This window comes from Pimephales promelas, chromosome 3, assembly GCF_988280905.1.
Source record: "Pimephales promelas chromosome 3, fPimPro1.hap1.1, whole genome shotgun sequence".
In the NCBI taxonomy this organism is placed as follows: domain Eukaryota; kingdom Metazoa; phylum Chordata; class Actinopteri; order Cypriniformes; family Leuciscidae; genus Pimephales; species Pimephales promelas.
In genome coordinates this window covers 35994650-36012014 of record NC_142771.1, presented here as the reverse complement: position 1 = coordinate 36012014, position 17365 = coordinate 35994650, and the positions used below count along the sequence as shown (strand labels likewise).

Below are 17365 nucleotides of genomic sequence, written 5' to 3'. Positions count from 1 at the left end.
CACCTACATCTTGGTTGGCTTTGAGGTAAGATAAAACATATCAAAAATCAATTTCAAAGTGAACTATCCCTTTAACCATAATAAGACATGTGCGAGAGCTCAGTTTAATACTATTGGGACACTCCATCTGATATCCAGCTTTCTGTGCTCGTGCTTCAATGTTTGTCTCAGAAAACCATAAATCAGAAGTTTAGACTGAAGTTTAAAACACATGACGATAATAAACTCAAGATGATGAAGACCTGCAGTGACTGCAAAAGAGGCCATCATCAATCAAACACGTTTTAGTTTTCGGCAGAGTATCAGAAGCACGAGCTGTAAAGGCTCCGCCCTCTTCTGGAAAGGGGTTGGGGCAGAAGCAGCTCATTTGCATTTAAAGATACATGCACAAAAACAGCATGTTTTTCCTTCCACTCAAAAATGGGCATTTACAACATTGAATAAACATGATCTAAGGGATATTTTGAGCTGAAACTTTCAGCTCAAAAAAGAGTTGTATTTAAAAGTCTCTTATTGGTCTGATTAATGAAGCTGTCTATAAAACAAACAACACAAACCCTACAATTTAATATAATATCACGTATTATAAAGATCCCTAATATTTATTGATGTTGACTGATTTGTTAATTGCAATTTTCAGCTTTTCATGTTTTCAACTTTTTATGTTTCTGCTTGAACAATAGGCTTTTTTCTCTGATTTTGAAAACTCTTCGCGATCGACTTAGATCTCTTCCAAGATCGACGGGTTGGTGATTCCTGTAATGTTACTGTTTTACGGTCAATGACATGAGTACTAATCAGCTGTCTTACGAACGTAACAGCACATTTATACCCACATAGCAAAGCCATTACACAGCGAGGGAGAACTAAGTTACATGAAACAATACAACTATTTTACACCATTCACAAGGGAAAAGTCACTAATCATGGAGTTTATGGCTTTCAGCTTTCTGCGGCTTCTCTTTCAAGGTAGTGACGAAACGCGTTCTGTTGTTTGTTCCTGTTCGGCTACGGTAGAACATGACTTTCATAGAAGGGGATACCCGCAGTTATGTAGATATAAATGTCTCATTCTAAGGTAATAAAAACATTACGGTTTATTAAGTAAGTTCTTTATACACCACTGAAAACATAGTTATGGATGTCATATTGCATTTCTGTTAACAGATTTTTTTTTAATAGATATCAACTTTTTTACACATTGCACCTTTAATGGCTGTAGTGGACGGATGTCACAGGACTCACACTCATGTACAGTGTTGATGATGCAATTTAAGTTCTGTTGCTTTTATATGAAAAGAAAAATGAATAAGACACCCACAGTACTGTTATTTATTTCCATTTGATAGATGGGTTTATAAATTCTAAATAATTTTTACTATAATTACAGATTTTTTTAATTAATATGACAATCAAATAATCAAATAACACAAAGAAAGTATTTAAAACAGTTTCTGTTTTTGAATCCTTTGATATATTTGTTTTTAGCCTCCCCTTGGCTGTCTGTTTTTCTGTGTGTGTGTGTGTGTGTGTGTGTGTGTGTGTGTGTGTGTGTGTGTGTGTGTGTGTGTGTATATATATATATATATGGATTATTGTAGGTCTGACTGCAAATTGACATTTTTTTATTAACAATCATTTGGACTCACACAGAGATCAATAATCTGCATATGAATCTCAACAATGGTGACATTCTTAATGCCATAATGTATGCTGGAAGACACCATAGTTTAAAACCCATTGCTCCCAGCATGCATTGCTGCTGTGTAAGAAAACAAGATAACACATACAGTAACAAAACAATAAAGACAAAAAATGTACTTCATTATAAAACTTTATTGAAGGTTTGTTTCTCCTGGATCAGGATGGAATGATATGAAAAAGACGTGAGAGCCAGAGACTGATAAAACCAGACATTTAAGACAAAGAAAAGTTCAGTGCTCCGCGTTGCACCCGTTCACTTTAAAACCATTCAGAGCTCAACAACAGCCCGTATGAACATCCACATGAAGCGTCTTGAGAAGTGTTCGTTTAACTCTACACACTGCATTTCAAACGCCGTCTGTTCATTTCAACACAATCAGTGTGCTTTCAGTTACACCAGTCCTTTTAAAAGAGCAGGTCTTTGGGAAAGCACTGCTCATATTTAAATACCGCAACAGTGATACCCGAACCGCATCGGCTGCCTTAGTAAGAGGTAAGTTTCTCGAGTTTCTCGGTGCCTGTTCCTGAGCCGGAGGCAGAGCCAGTGCCTGTTTCTGAACCGGAGCTCATGTCGGTTCCGGACCCAGTGTTTGTGTCTGTCTTTGTGACTGTTTCCATTCTAGTGTCTGTTCCCGAGCCGGTGTCTGTTCTCGAGCCGGTGTCTGTTCCTGAGAGGGCTTCACCGCCCTGGCCGCCCGAGGGGTCTTCACCGCCCTGGTCGCCCGAGAGGTCTTCTCCGCCCTGGCCGCCCGAGGGGTCTTCACCGCCCTGGCCGCTCGAAAGATCTGCTCCTCCCTGGCCGCCCGAGGGGTCTTCACCGCCCTAGCCGCCCGAGGGGTCTTCACCGCCCTGGCCGCCCAAGGGGTCTTCACCGCTCTGGCCGCCCGATGGACTCTGTGTTTCTCCCTGTTCGCCCGATGGACTCTGTGTTTCTCCCTCACCGCCCCATGGACTCTCTGTTTCGCCGTGGCCGCCCGATGTCCCTGTCCCGCCCTGGTCTGTCCCTCCCGTCCCTCCCTGGTCTATCCCTTTAGTCCCTCCGATCAGTCCCTTCCGTTCCGCCCTGGTGTTTCCTTCCTGCCCCGCCCTAGCCTGATGGAGCGCCTGGTAGCTAGTGATGTTACGTCTGACACCGACGCTCCGAAGCTTGCTTCAAACTCGAAAGGTCCTTGTTATGAACCACTGCTTCGGAGCTTGTATCATCACGTCACTAGTCACGTGAAAATGACGTCTGAAGCAAACACACTGGTTCACTCCGTAGTGAACCTACTGCTTTGACAGCCGATCCAGTGTTGACAGGTTTGAAACCTGGCGGCTGTATTTCTCATAAAAGTGAAGCACCATGGCAACACCGTGGGTTAGTAGTCGGTGTTTGAATTGGCATTATTATTGAGAGTGGATTGAGTTTATTTTAGTGTTGTGATGGAGCATCGAGAAAGTCGTTCGCAAGTTTGGGAACACTTTAAACTTATTTTCCCGAATAAGATTAGTTCTTTGACATTTCTGCATACAAATATTTTTCATATCTAGTGAATGATATGGAGAAAGACAGAAACTTTAAAAACCCTCTGCTACATTATTCAAGTTCAACCAGTTACACAAGCACATCCTTTCAACATACAAAAATATCAGTCCCACCAGTTAAGTTACAGAGTTCTGGTGGTTCCCATAGGAAAGAAGCAGTATAATGTCATGGTTTCAATACTCATGGAAAACATGGTTTAATTGGTAAAAGCAAATGGTTCCTTATTGGTATTTTAATTGAAACCATTAGAATTTCTGTGATGGTCTGATCTTCTGTCCTTGTCTAAAGAAATAATTACACACACTCATCATCATCCTTATTGTTTTATTATCAATGTGAACACATGACATTAATCCGTATCTGTAAAATTCACCTACTACATGAGTTTCACAGCACTAACTGTTTCAACTTTGATCGCTTCAGTAAACTCGTCATAAACGGGGTGTTAACACACTACTTGCATTTTATCGTTATCAGCTTTGTTGCATTACATTTACTTCACCAGGAGATGGTGCTGCCATTTCTATCTGAATGAAGCTTCGAGTAATGAACCATTTTCGACACAATTGTATCAGAAAGCAATAATGCTTCGAAACGCTTCATTTGGCCATCACTACTGGTAGCCGCTCCGTAGGGAGGATGTCTGTCTTGTCTGTGATGCACATGGGTGTTTTGTTATGTTGAGCCAAGGGCTCTTGTCATTGTTTGATCCCTCCCCCTTGTTATCTGATTATTGGTTATTTTCTCCACCTGTCTGTCTCGTTACCCTCCTTTGTTTGCCTGCCTATTTAGTCTTCCTGTGTTTGCTGTCCTGTGCTTGTTCGTTGTTATTGTTCCGTGTGTTAGTCGTGGGAGTTCTGTGCCTGTCCTGTCAATTCTGTCTTGGATCAAGTTATACCTTGGATCAAGTTATACCTTGGATTTCTTTTGTTGGTTGGTTGTTTGGTTTATTTTATGTTTTCTTTATTAAATGTTATCAAATTCACTCTGCACTTGAATCCTTCCATTTTCAACAACCCACCGTGACGGACTCATGTAAGAACATCTTGGAAAGGTTTGTGTATATAAAGGGTTTTATAATTGACAACATTGACCCCACTTTTACTAATATTACCTCAAGTAAAAGGAAAGAATATACAGTATAATACATTTCATTTGTGCTAAATGCCATACACGTAAATGTTAAGAACAGTAAAACCCAAACTTTGTTTTTGGTTCTCGAAAAAGAAATGCAGAAATATATATAAACACATTTTTTTCAATCACACAATAAGAAAGCACTTTTAAACTTTTTCTGTTTGTGAATCCTTTGATATATTAATGTTTTAATCACATAAATGCAGTCTTGGTGAAATAATATATATATATATATACACACACAAACATACACTTAACACACTCCAGTAACTGGATCTTCAGGTTTGAATCACATGAGTCAGGTTCACTCACTCTCTCTGGTGTGAAGTTTCGGGCGAGCGTTGTGCGCTGGTGAGGGTCGAGGCCTTGGCAGCCGTTGAGAAACTCTGGCAAGAAGGAAGAGTAAAACGCTTGGAAATCCACAGCCGCCATGTTGTAGAGCGCCAGCGTGATGTCGTCCTGGAGGAGGTCGTGACTCTTGTGCAGCAGGACTTGCAGGAGAACATTTATGAAGTGGAACAGCATGGAGGTCCTGAAACAAACACACGCAAACCACACACACCACTGATCAAACCACACACACACCACCACTGCGCCTGGACCCATCCCAACTCATCCTGAAGTGCCAGCCTCATCAGCCCTGTGAAGGCCTCATCGACACGACAGACATCAACACTGATACATACCGGCGTGATTACTTCTTCTTCCAAACAAATGGAAATGGACAAAAACTCTAAATGTTCTGATCCAATCTGACTTGTAATGCTGTCCGAATCACACACTGTTCCTTCGTTGACCAGAGGAGAACTGGTCCCGAATGAGCCTGGGTTCTCCCAAGGTTTTTTCTCCATAATGACTTTAGATCCATTCTGATGAATGTCTAAAACTATGTGATCCTTTGTCTCCTTTGTTTTGCTATTATCTAAACTTATATGACATTTCATGTCAATTTAAAATAAAATAAGATTTATATTATGATGTTTATTTTTTATATTTTAGGAATACATTTTATATGTGATAAACTGTTTTTTTTTAAATGTATTTCTGGTATATTGTCAGTAGTGGGGTCACAGTTCCCCCTATTTTTGTGAATGTGTATATTGTTTTATCATCCACATTTTTGTTTAATTCCATGTAACATGTCTGCCATATTTCACATCAGATTAAAGTGAGGAGTGTCAGTGACAGAAGAAACTACAGCCGGTTTATCAGCCTGAATGATGGGAGGAACTGTGTCTCTTCAGGTGTTACAAGAGAAAGAAGAATCTCCTTACGATCGTAACTCTAATATCGACACAATTTATTAAGACAGTCTTGAGACACAGTGAAATCGAGGACCATGTTTCATTTCAACAGATTTAATGCATTTAAGGTTTTTAAATCAAAATTATAGATATAGATTTGCATTTTTGGAAAATAAAAACCCCTGATTCAACAAACTTCAACATGTGTTTCTATGTGTTTATATGTATTTATTGTACTACATGTAGATACACAAGTAGTCATTTATTTGAAAAAAAAAATATTGGAAAAAACATTAAAAATATTGTTTACAATAGTTAAAACACCGTGTGTGTGTGTGGTCACTTGTTAAAGAATGTAACCAATTAAAAATGTAACAAAAATTGCTTTTCAGAAACAATTATGAACCATTAAAACGTGGTCTGTTTTGACTAGTGCTTGTGCATCAAAGCCAAAATAAGTCATTTTCAAGACCACTTTTTGTTTTTTTGTTTTTTACTTAAATTTTTTTACTAATAATAACATTTCAATTTATTTACATGCAAAAAAGTCTAAATTACAGTACATTATTTGTGCACTTTTAATCAGCATTTATGTGCCATTGAGTAAATTGACCTGAAGTCGTCCCAGCTGAGGGTGTTTGGACAAGTTAAATGCAGTCGTCGGCCCCTCTTAAATGTGGTAAATGTTTTTATGATCGCATCCCTCCCAGTCGATGAGCTCTGAGCAATGAAACCACAGCGAGATCTCCCGCTCCGCTCCTTCCACAGAATCAGACGCATGCACCACATTTCTGAAGGAAGATAACAGTCATGAAAGCCATTGCAAACATGCCAAACATTTAGGGTTTGAACACATAATTACAGCTGAGATTCTTGGTAACACTTTATAACAAAGTCCCAAGAGTAATACAGCTGTTTGTGAACGTAAACTCTGTCTACAAAGTTTCAAAGATCAAAATGAGTAAAATAATTACAGCTGAGATTCTTTATAACAAAGTCCCATTAGTTATTGCATTAAATAGCACTAACTAACAATGAGTAATACATTTGTTACAGTGTTATTTATTCAACTATGTTCAACTGTTTATTGTTAGTTAATGTCTGCTCCATTAAATAATATTAACAGAAAATATTTGTTTTTAAACCTTTTGTTTTTAATCTTTTTCAAATATTATCTTCCATGTAGAGTGTAATACAGCTGTCTGTGAACGTAAACTTGTCTACAAAGTTTCAAAGAAATGCACTATAAATAAAGTTATTATCTCCTAAAAATAAATAACTACTGAACTGTAGTAATTCCAGTCTCAGTGAACATCATTTACTTCAAAAACTGTAGTTGAAACTGAGACTGAAAGAGTTCGGTTCGTGTTGTCAACATGTTGGGAAGATGCTGTTTTCATCACTGCGAAAGCAAATCCACTTTACTGCACTTCCAAAAGGATAAAAACTAACGCTCAAATTGATACGGTAAAAGTGACATTGTCGTTACATGTTTGATTCACCGTGTCTATCATGTGCTGTGGAAGATCTAGAGCTGATTTCAGATATGTTCATCTGACCAATCAGAGCAGAGTAGACCAATCACAACAGACTCTGCCATCTGACCAATCAGAGCAAGAAAATAGATTAAAGAAAATAGTCCAACGCCATGCCACAATGAGCACACTCCTGTAAGAAATTATAGTCTACTCCGACCAAACATCCACTCCAATATTGAAATGTTCCTTCACTTAAAAGAGCTTATTTGTCATAGAGTCAGTTCCTTACAATCTCAGTAATAATGTAAATACAGAGTCATGTACTCAAAAATTCGAGAATTTTTTTTTTCGGGCCGAATTTTTGAGTTTCGATATCTCAGCTCTGGAAGGGGCTAGAGCCTCCATTTTTGCACTCAGGTCTAAGTCTCATGGCCCTCTACCAGGATTTGGGAAGATTGGAGAAACTTAATTTTTCGCCCAAAAAAAAAAAAACGTAAGGGGTACCACTGTCGTTTTTTTTTCGGGCCGAATTTTTGAGTTTCGATATCTCAGCTCTGGAAGGGGCTAGAGCCTCCATTTTTGCACTCAGGTCTAAGTCTCATGGCCCTCTATCAGAATCCAGAGTTTTTGGGAAGATTGGAGAAACTTAATTTTTCGCCCAAAAAAAAAAAACGTAAGGGGTACCACTGTCGTTTTTTTTTCGGGCCGAATTTTTGAGTTTCGATATCTCAGCTCTGGAAGGGGCTAGAGCCTCCATTTTTGCACTCAGGTCTAAGTCTCATGGCCCTCTATCAGAATCCAGAGTTTTGGGAAGATTGGAGAAACTTAATTTTTCGCCCCCCAAAAAAAACCGTAAGGGGTACCACTGTCGTTTTTTTTTTCGGGCCGAATTTTTGAGTTTCGATATCTCAGCTCTGGAAGGGGCTAGAGCCTCCATTTTTGCACTCAGGTCTAAGTCTCATGGCCCTCTACCAGGATTTGGGAAAATTGGAGAAACTTAATTTTTCGCCCAAAAAAAAAAAACGTAAGGGGTACCACTGTCGTTTTTTTTTTTCGGGCCGAATTTTTGAGTTTCGATATCTCAGCTCTGGAAGGGGCTAGAGCCTCCATTTTTGCACTCAGGTCTAAGTCTCATGGCCCTCTATCAGAATCCAGAGTTTTGGGAAGATTGGAGAAACTTAATTTGTCGCCCCCAAAAAAAAAAACGTAAGGGGTACCACTGTCGTTTTTTTTTCGGGCCGAATTTTTGAGTTTCGATATCTCAGCTCTGGAAGGGGCTAGAGCCTCCATTTTTGCACTCAGGTCTAAGTCTCATGGCCCTCTATCAGAATTTGGGAAGATTGGAGAAACTTAATTTTTCGCCCCCCAAAAAAAAAACGTAAGGGGTACCACTGTCGTTTTTTTTTCGGCCCGAATTTTTGAGTTTCGATATCTCAGCTCTGGAAGGGGCAAGAGCCTCCATTTTTGCACTCAGGTCTAAAACTCATGGCCCTCTATCAGAATTTGGGAAGATTGGAGAAACTTAATTTTTCGCCCCCCAAAAAAACGTAAGGGGTACCACTGTCGTTTTTTTTTCGGGTCGAATTTTTGAGTTTCGATATCTAAGCTCTGGAAGGGTCTAGAGCCTCCATTTTTGCACTCAGGTTTAAGTCTCATGGCCCTCTATCAGAATCCAGAGTTTTGAGAAGATTGGAGAAACTTAATTTTTCGCCCGAAAAAAACAAAACGAAAGGGGTACCACTGTCGTTTTTTTTTTTCCGGGTCGAATTTTTGAGTTTCGATATCTCAGCTCTGGAAGGGTCTAGAGCCTCCATTTTTACATTCAGGTTTAAGTCTCATGGCCCTCAATCAGAATCCAGAGTTTTGAGAAGATTGGAGAAACTTAATTTTTCGCCCGAAAAAAACAAAACGAAAGGGGTACCACTGTCGTTTTTTTTTCCGGGTCAAATTTTTGTGTTTTGATATCTCAGCTCTGGAAGGGTCTAGAGCCTCCATTTTTGCACTCAGGTCTAAGTCTCATGGCCCTCTATCAGAATTTGGGAAGATTGGAGAAACTTTATTTTTCGCCCCCCAAAAAAACGTAAGGGGTACCACTGTCGTTTTTTTTTCGGGCCGAATTTTTGAGTTTCGATATCTAAGCTCTGGAAGGGGCTAGAGCCTCCATTTTTGCACTCAGGTCTAAGTCTCATGGCCCTCTATCAGAATTTGGGAAGATTGGAGAAACTTAATTTTTCGCCCCAAAAAAAAAAACGTAAGGGGTACCACTGTCGTTTTTTTTTTTTCGGGCCGAATTTTTGAGTTTCGATATCTCAGCTCTGGAAGGGGCTAGAGCCTCCATTTTTGCACTCAGGTCTAAGTCTCATGGCCCTCTATCAGAATTTGGGAAGATTGGAGAAACTTAATTTTTCGCCCAAAAAAAAAACGTAAGGGGTACCACTGTCGTTTTTTTTTCGGGCCGAATTTTTGAGTTTCGATATCTCAGCTCTGGAAGGGGCTAGAGCCTCCATTTTTGCACTCAGGTCTAAGTCTCATGGCCCTCTATCAGAATTTGGGAAGATTGGAGAAACTTAATTTTTCGCCCAAAAAAAAAAACGTAAGGGGTACCACTGTCGTTTTTTTTCGGGCCGAATTTTTGAGTTTCGATATCTCAGCTCTGGAAGGGGCTAGAGCCTCCATTTTTGCACTCAGGTCTAAGTCTCATGGCCCTCTATCAGAATCCAGAGTTTTGGGAAGATTGGAGAAACTTAATTTTTCACCCCCAAAAAAAACCGTAATGGGTACCACTGTCGTTTTTTTTTCGGGCCGAATTTTTGAGTTTCGATATCTCAGCTCTGGAAGGGGCTAGAGCCTCCATTTTTGCACTCAGGTCTAAGTCTCATGGCCCTTTATCAGAATCCAGAGTTTTGGGAAGATTGGAGAAACTTAATTTTTCGCCCCCAAAAAAAACGTAAGGGGTACCACTGTCGTTTTTTTTTCGGGCCGAATTTTTGAGTTTCGATATCTCAGCTCTGGAAGGGGCTAGAGCCTCCATTTTTGCACTCAGGTCTAAGTCTCATGGCCCTCTATCAGAATTTGGGAAGATTGGAGAAACTTAATTTTTCGCCCAAAAAAAAACGTAAGGGGTACCACTGTCGTTTTTTTTCGGGCCGAATTTTTGAGTTTCGATATCTCAGCTCTGGAAGGGGCTAGAGCCTCCATTTTTGCACTCAGGTCTAAGTCTCATGGCCCTCTATCAGAATTTGGGAAGATTGGAGAAACTTAATTTTTCGCCCAAAAAAAAAACGTAAGGGGTACCACTGTCGGTTTTTTTTCGGGCCGAATTTTTGAGTTTCGATATCTCAGCTCTGGAAGGGGCTAGAGCCTCCATTTTTGCACTCAGGTCTAAGTCTCATGGCCCTCTATCAGAATCCAGAGTTTTGGGAAGATTGGAGAAACTTAATTTTTCGCCCCCCAAAAAAAACCGTAAGAGGTACCACTGTCTTTTTTTTTTCGGGCCGAATTTTTGAGTTTCGATATCTCAGCTCTGGAAGGGGCTAGAGCCTCCATTTTTGCACTCAGGTCTAAGTCTCATGGCCCTCCACCAGAATTTGGGAAGATTGGAGAAACTTAATTTTTCGCCCCAAAAAAAAAAAACGTAAGGGATACCACTGTCGTTTTTTTTTTCGGGCCGAATTTTTGAGTTTCGATATCTCAGCTCTGGAAGGGGCTAGAGCCTCCATTTTTGCACTCAGGTCTAAGTCTCATGGCCCTCTATCAGAATCCAGAGTTTTGGGAAGATTGGAGAAACTTAATTTTTCGCCCCCCCCAAAAAAAACGTAAGGGGTACCACTGTCGTTTTTTTTTCGGGCCGAATTTTTGAGTTTCAATATCTCAGCTCTGGAAGGGGCTAGAGCCTCCATTTTTGCACTCAGGTCTAAGTCTCATGGCCCTCTATCAAAATCCAGAGTTTTGGGAAGATTGGAGAAACGTAATTTTTCGCCCCCAAAAAAAAAAACGTAAGGGGTACCACTGTCGTTTTTTTTGTTCGGGCCGAATTTTTGAGTTTCGATATCTCAGCTCTGGAAGGGGCTAGAGCCTCCATTTTTGCACTCAGGTCTAAGTCTCATGGCCCTCTATCAGAATCCAGAGTTTTGGGAAGATTGGAGAAACTTAATTTTTCACCCCCCAAAAAAAAACGTAAGGGGTACCACTGTCGTTTTTTTTTCGGGTCGAATTTTTGAGTTTCGATATCTCAGCTCTGGAAGGGTCTAGAGCCTCCATTTTTGCACTCAGGTTTAAGTCTCATGGCCCTCAATCAGAATCCATAGTTTTGAGAAGATTAGAGAAACTTAATTTTTCGCCCGAAAAAAAAAACGAAAGGGGTACCACTCTCGTTTTTTTTTTCCGGGTCGAATTTTTGAGTTTCGATACCTCATCTCTGGAAGGGTCTAGAGCCTCCATTTTTGCACTCAGGTTTAAGTCTCATGGCCCTCTATCAGAATCCAGAGTTTTGAGAAGATTGGAGAAACTTAATTTTTCGCCCGAAAAAAAAAACGAAAGGGGTACCACTGTCGTTTTTTTTTTCCAGGTCGAATTTTTGAGTTGCGATATCTCAGCTCTAGAAGGGTCTAGAGCCTCCATTTTTGCACTCAGGTTTAAGTCTCATGGCCCTCAATCAGAATCCAGAGTTTTGAGAAGATTGGAGAAACTTAATTTTTCGCCCGAAAAAAAAACAAAAAACGAAAGGGGTACCACTGTCGTTTTTTTTTTCCGGGTCGAATTTTTGAGTTTTGATATCTCAGCTCTGGAAGGGTCTAGAGCCTCCATTTTTGCACTCAGGTTTAAGTCTCATGGCCCTCAATCAGAATCCAGAGTTTTGAGAAGATTGGAGAAACGTAATTTTTCGCCCGAAAAAAAAACGAAAGGGGTACCACTGTCGTTTATTTTTCCGGGTCGAATTTTTGAGTTTTGATATCTCAGCTCTGGAAGGGTCTAGAGCCTCCATTTTTGCACTCAGGTTTAAGTCTCGTGGCCCTCTATCAGAATCCAGAGTTTTGAGAAGATTGGAGAAACTTAATTTTTCACCCGAAAAAAAAAAAACGAAAGGGGTACCACTCTCGTTTTTTTTTTCCGGGTCGAATTTTTGAGTTTCGATATCTCAGCTCTGGAAGGGTCTAGAGCCTCCATTTTTGCACTCAGGTTTAAGTCTCATGGCCCTCAATCAGAATCCAGAGTTTTGAGAAGATTGGAGAAACTTAATTTTTCGCCCGAAAAAAAAAAAACGAAAGGGGTACCACAGTCGTTTTTTTTTTCCGGGTCGAATTTTTGAGTTTTGATATCTCAGCTCTGGAAGGGTCTAGAGCCTCCATTTTTGCACTCAGGTTTAAGTCTCATGGCCCTCAATCAGAATCCAGAGTTTTGAGAAGATTGGAGAAACGTAATTTTTCGCCCGAAAAAAAAAACGAAAGGGGTACCACTGTCGTTTGTTTTTCCGGGTCGAATTTTTGAGTTTTGATATCTCAGCTCTGGAAGGGTCTAGAGCCTCCATTTTTGCACTCAGGTTTAAGTCTCATGGCCCTCAATCAGAATCCAGAGTTTTGAGAAGATTGGAGAAACTTAATTTTTCGCCCGAAAAAAAAAAAACGAAAGGGGTACCACAGTCGTTTTTTTTTTTCCGGGTCGAATTTTTGAGTTTTGATATCTCAGCTCTGGAAGGGTCTAGAGCCTCCATTTTTGCACTCAGGTTTAAGTCTCATGGCCCTCAATCAGAATCCAGAGTTTTGAGAAGATTGGAGGAACGTAATTTTTCGCCCGAAAAAAAAAAACGAAAGGGGTACCACTGTCGTATGTTTTTCCGGGTCGAATTTTTGAGTTTTGATATCTCAGCTCTGGAAGGGTCTAGAGCCTCCATTTTTGCACTCAGGTTTAAGTCTCGTGGCCCTCTATCAGAATCCAGAGTTTTGAGAAGATTGGAGAAACTTAATTTTTCGCCCGAAAAAAAAACGAAAGGGGTACACTGTCGTTTTTTTTTTTGGGCCGAATTTTTGAGTTTCGATATCTCAGCTCTGGAAGGGGCTAGAGCCTCCATTTTTGCACTCAGGTCTAAGTCTCATGGCCCTCTATCAGAATTTGGGAAGATTGGAGAAACTTAATTTTTCGCCCAAAAAAAAAAAAACCGTAAGGGGTACCACTGTCGTTTTTTTTTCAGGCCGAATTTTTGCGTTTCGATATCTCAGCTCTGGAAGGGGCTAGAGCCTCCATTTTTGCACTCAGGTCTAAGTCTCATGGCCCTCTATCAGAATTTGGGAAGATTGGAGAAACTTAATTTTTCGCCCCAAAAATAAAACGTAAGGGGTACCACTGTCGTTTTTTTTTTTCGGGTCGAATTTTTGAGTTTCGATATCTCAGCTCTGGAAGGGGCTAGAGCCTCCATTTTTGCACTCAGGTCTAAGTCTCATGGCCCTCTACCAGAATTTGGGAAGATTGGAGAAACTTAATTTTTCGCCCCAAAAAAAAAAAACGTAAGGAGTACCACTGTCGTTTTTTTTTCGGGCCGAATTTTTGAGTTTCGATATCTCAGCTCTGGAAGGGGCTAGAGCCTCCAATTTTGCACTCAGGTCTGAGTCTCATGGCCCTCTATCAGAATCCAGAGTTTTGGGAAGATTGGAGAAACTTAATTTTTCGCCCCAAAAAAAAAAAACGTAAGGGGTACCACTGTCGTTTTTTTTTCGGGCCGAATTTTTGAGTTTCGATATCTCAGCTCTGGAAGGGGCTAGAGCCTCCATTTTTGCACTCAGGTCTGAGTCTCATGGCCCTCTATCAGAATCCAGAGTTTTGGGAAGATTGGAGAAACTTAATTTTTCGCCCCAAAAAAAAAACGTAAGGGGTACCACTGTCGTTTTTTTTTTTCGGGCCGAATTTTTGAGTTTCGATATCTCAGCTCTGGAAGGGGCTAGAGCCTCCATTTTTGCACTCAGGTCTAAGTCTCATGGCCCTCTATCAGAATCCAGAGTTTTGGGAAGATTGGAGAAACTTAATTTTTCGCCCCAAAAAAAAAAACGTAAGGGGTACCACTGTCGTTTTTTTTTCGGGCCGAATTTTTGAGTTTCGATATCTCAGCTCTGGAAGGGGCTAGAGCCTCCATTTTTGCACTCAGGTCTAAGTCTCATGGCCCTCTATCAGAATTTGGGAAGATTGGAGAAACTTAATTTTTCGCCCCAAAAAAAAACGTAAGGGGTACCACTGTCGTTTTTTTTTTTCGGGCCGAATTTTTGAGTTTCGATATCTCAGCTCTGGAAGGGGCTAGAGCCTCCATTTTTGCTCTCAGGTTTAAGTCTCATGGCCCTCTATCAGAATCCAGAGTTTTGAGAAGATTGGAGAAACTTAATTTTTCGCCCGAAAAAAAAACAAAAAACGAAATGGGTACCACTGTCGGTTTTTTTTTCCGGGTCGAATTTTTGAGTTTCGATATCTCAGCTCTGGAAGGGTCTAGAGCCTCCATTTTTGCACTCAGGTTTAAGTCTCATGGCCCTCAATCAGAATCCAGAGTTTTGAGAAGATTGGAGAAACTTAATTTTTCGCCCGAAAAAAAAAAAACGAAAGGGGTACCACTGTCGTTTTTTTTTTCCGGGTCGAATTTTTGAGTTTTGATATCTCAGCTCTGGAAGGGTCTAGAGCCTCCATTTTTGCACTCAGGTTTAAGTCTCATGGCCCTCAATCAGAATCCAGAGTTTTGAGAAGATTGGAGAAACGTAATTTTTCGCCCGAAAAAAAAAACGAAAGGGGTACCACTGTCGTTTATTTTTCCGGGTCGAATTTTTGAGTTTTGATATCTCAGCTCTGGAAGGGTCTAGAGCCTCCATTTTTGCACTCAGGTTTAAGTCTCGTGGCCCTCTATCAGAATCCAGAGTTTTGAGAAGATTGGAGAAACTTAATTTTTCGCCCGAAAAAAACAAAAAACGAAAGGGGTACACTGTCGTTTTTTTTTTTGGGCCGAATTTTTGAGTTTCGATATCTCAGCTCTGGAAGGGGCTAGAGCCTCCATTTTTGCACTCAGGTCTAAGTCTCATGGCCCTCTATCAGAATTTGGGAAGATTGGAGAAACTTAATTTTTCGCCCAAAAAAAACAAACGTAAGGGGTACCACTGTCGTTTTTTTTTCAGGCCGAATTTTTGAGTTTCGATATCTCAGCTCTGGAAGGGGCTAGAGCCTCCATTTTTGCACTCAGGTCTAAGTCTCATGGCCCTCTATCAGAATTTGGGAAGATTGGAGAAACTTCATTTTTCGCCCCAAAAAAAAAACGTAAGGGGTACCACTGTCGTTTTTTTTTTCGGGTCGAATTTTTGAGTTTCGATATCTCAGCTCTGGAAGGGGCTAGAGCCTCCATTTTTGCACTCAGGTCTAAGTCTCATGGCCCTCTACCAGAATTTGGGAAGATTGGAGAAACTTATTTTTTCGCCCAAAAAAAAAAAACGTAAGGAGTACCACTGTCGTTTTTTTTTTCGGGCCGAATTTTTGAGTTTCGATATCTCAGCTCTGGAAGGGGCTAGAGCCTCCATTTTTGCACTCGGGTCTGAGTCTCATGGCCCTCTATCAGAATCCAGAGTTTTGGGAAGATTGGAGAAACTTAATTTTTCGCCCCAAAAAAAAAAACGTAAGGGGTACCACTGTCGTTTTTTTTTCGGGCCGAATTTTTGAGTTTCGATATCTCAGCTCTGGAAGGGGCTAGAGCCTCCATTTTTGCACTCAGGTCTGAGTCTCATGGCCCTCTATCAGAATCCAGAGTTTTGGGAAGATTGGAGAAACTTAATTTTTCGCCCCAAAAAAAAAAACGTAAGGGGTACCACTGTCGTTTTTTTTTTTCGGGCCGAATTTTTGAGTTTCGATATCTCAGCTCTGGAAGGGGCTAGAGCCTCCATTTTTGCACTCAGGTCTAAGTCTCATGGACCTCTATCAGAATTTGGGAAGATTGGAGAAACTTAATTTTTCGCCCAAAAAAAAAACGTAAGGGGTACCACTGTCGTTTTTTTTTTCGGGCCGAATTTTTGAGTTTCGATATCTCAGCTCTGGAAGGGGCTAGAGCCTCCATTTTTGCACTCAGGTCTAAGTCTCATGGCCCTCTATCAGAATTTGGGAAGATTGGAGAAACTTAATTTTTCGCCCAAAAAAAAAACGTAATGGGTACCACTGTCGTTTTTTTTTTCGGGCCGAATTTTTGAGTTTCGATATCTCAGCTCTGGAAGGGGCTAGAGCCTCCATTTTTGCACTCAGGTCTAAGTCTCATGGCCCTCTATCAGAATCCAGAGTTTTGGGAAGATTGGAGAAACTTAATTTTTCGCCTCAAAAAAAAAAAAACCGTAAGGGGTACCACTGTCGTTTTTTTTTCGGGCCGAATTTTTGAGTTTCGATATCTCAGCTCTGGAAGGGGCTAGAGCCTCCATTTTTGCACTCAGGTCTAAGTCTCATGGCCCTCTACCAGAATTTGGGAAGATTGGAGAAACTTAATTTTTCGCCCAAAAAAAAAAACGTAAGGGGTACCACTGTCGTTTTTTTTTCGGGCCGAATTTTTGAGTTTCGATATCTCAGCTCTGGAAGGGGCTAGAGCCTCCATTTTTGCACTCAGGTCTAAGTCTCATGGCCCTCTATCAGAATCCAGAGTTTTGGGAAGATTGGAGAAACGTAATTTTTCGCCCCCCAAAAAAAAAACGTAAGGGGTACCACTGTCGTTTTTTTTTCGGGCCGAATTTTTGAGTTTCGATATCTCAGCTCTGGAAGGGTCTAGAGCCTCCATTTTTGCACTCAGGTCTGAGTCTCATGGCCCTCTATCTGAATCCAGAGTTTTGGGAAGATTGGAGAAACGTAATTTTTCGCCCCCCCAAAAAAAACGTAAGGGGTACCACTGTCGTTTTTTTTTCGGGCCGAATTTTTGAGTTTCGATATCTCAGCTCTGGAAGGGGCTAGAGCCTCCATTTTTGCACTCAGGTCTAAGTCTCATGGCCCTCTATCAGAATTTGGGAAGATTGGAGAAACTTAATTTTTCGCCCCCCAAAAAAAAAACGTAAGGGGTACCACTGTCGTTTTTTTTTTCGGGCCGAATTTTTGAGTTTCGATATCTCAGCTCTGGAAGGGGCTAGAGCCTCCATTTTTGCACTCAGGTCTGAGTCTCATGGCCCTCAATCAGAATCCATAGTTTTGAGAAGATTAGAGAAACTTAATTTTTCGCCCGAAAAAAAAAAACGAAAGGGGTACCACTCTCGTTTTTTTTTTCCGGGTCGAATTTTTGAGTTTCGATACCTCAT

The 17365-nt window shown here is 40.7% G+C and overlaps 1 protein-coding gene across 1 annotated transcript in view; it reads right to left on the bottom strand.

The window, feature by feature from the left end:
- Positions 1–1816: 1816 nt before the first annotated feature.
- LOC120489536 (nucleoside diphosphate kinase A) overlaps positions 1817–17365 on the bottom strand; it is a 104819-nt gene continuing 89270 nt past the window's right edge. Inside the window, exon 5 of the mRNA XM_039686443.2 lies at positions 1817–6401. Within this exon, the coding sequence (XP_039542377.1) occupies positions 6281–6401 (121 nt within the window). The 3' untranslated portion in view covers positions 1817–6280. The remainder of the gene's footprint in view (positions 6402–17365) is intronic.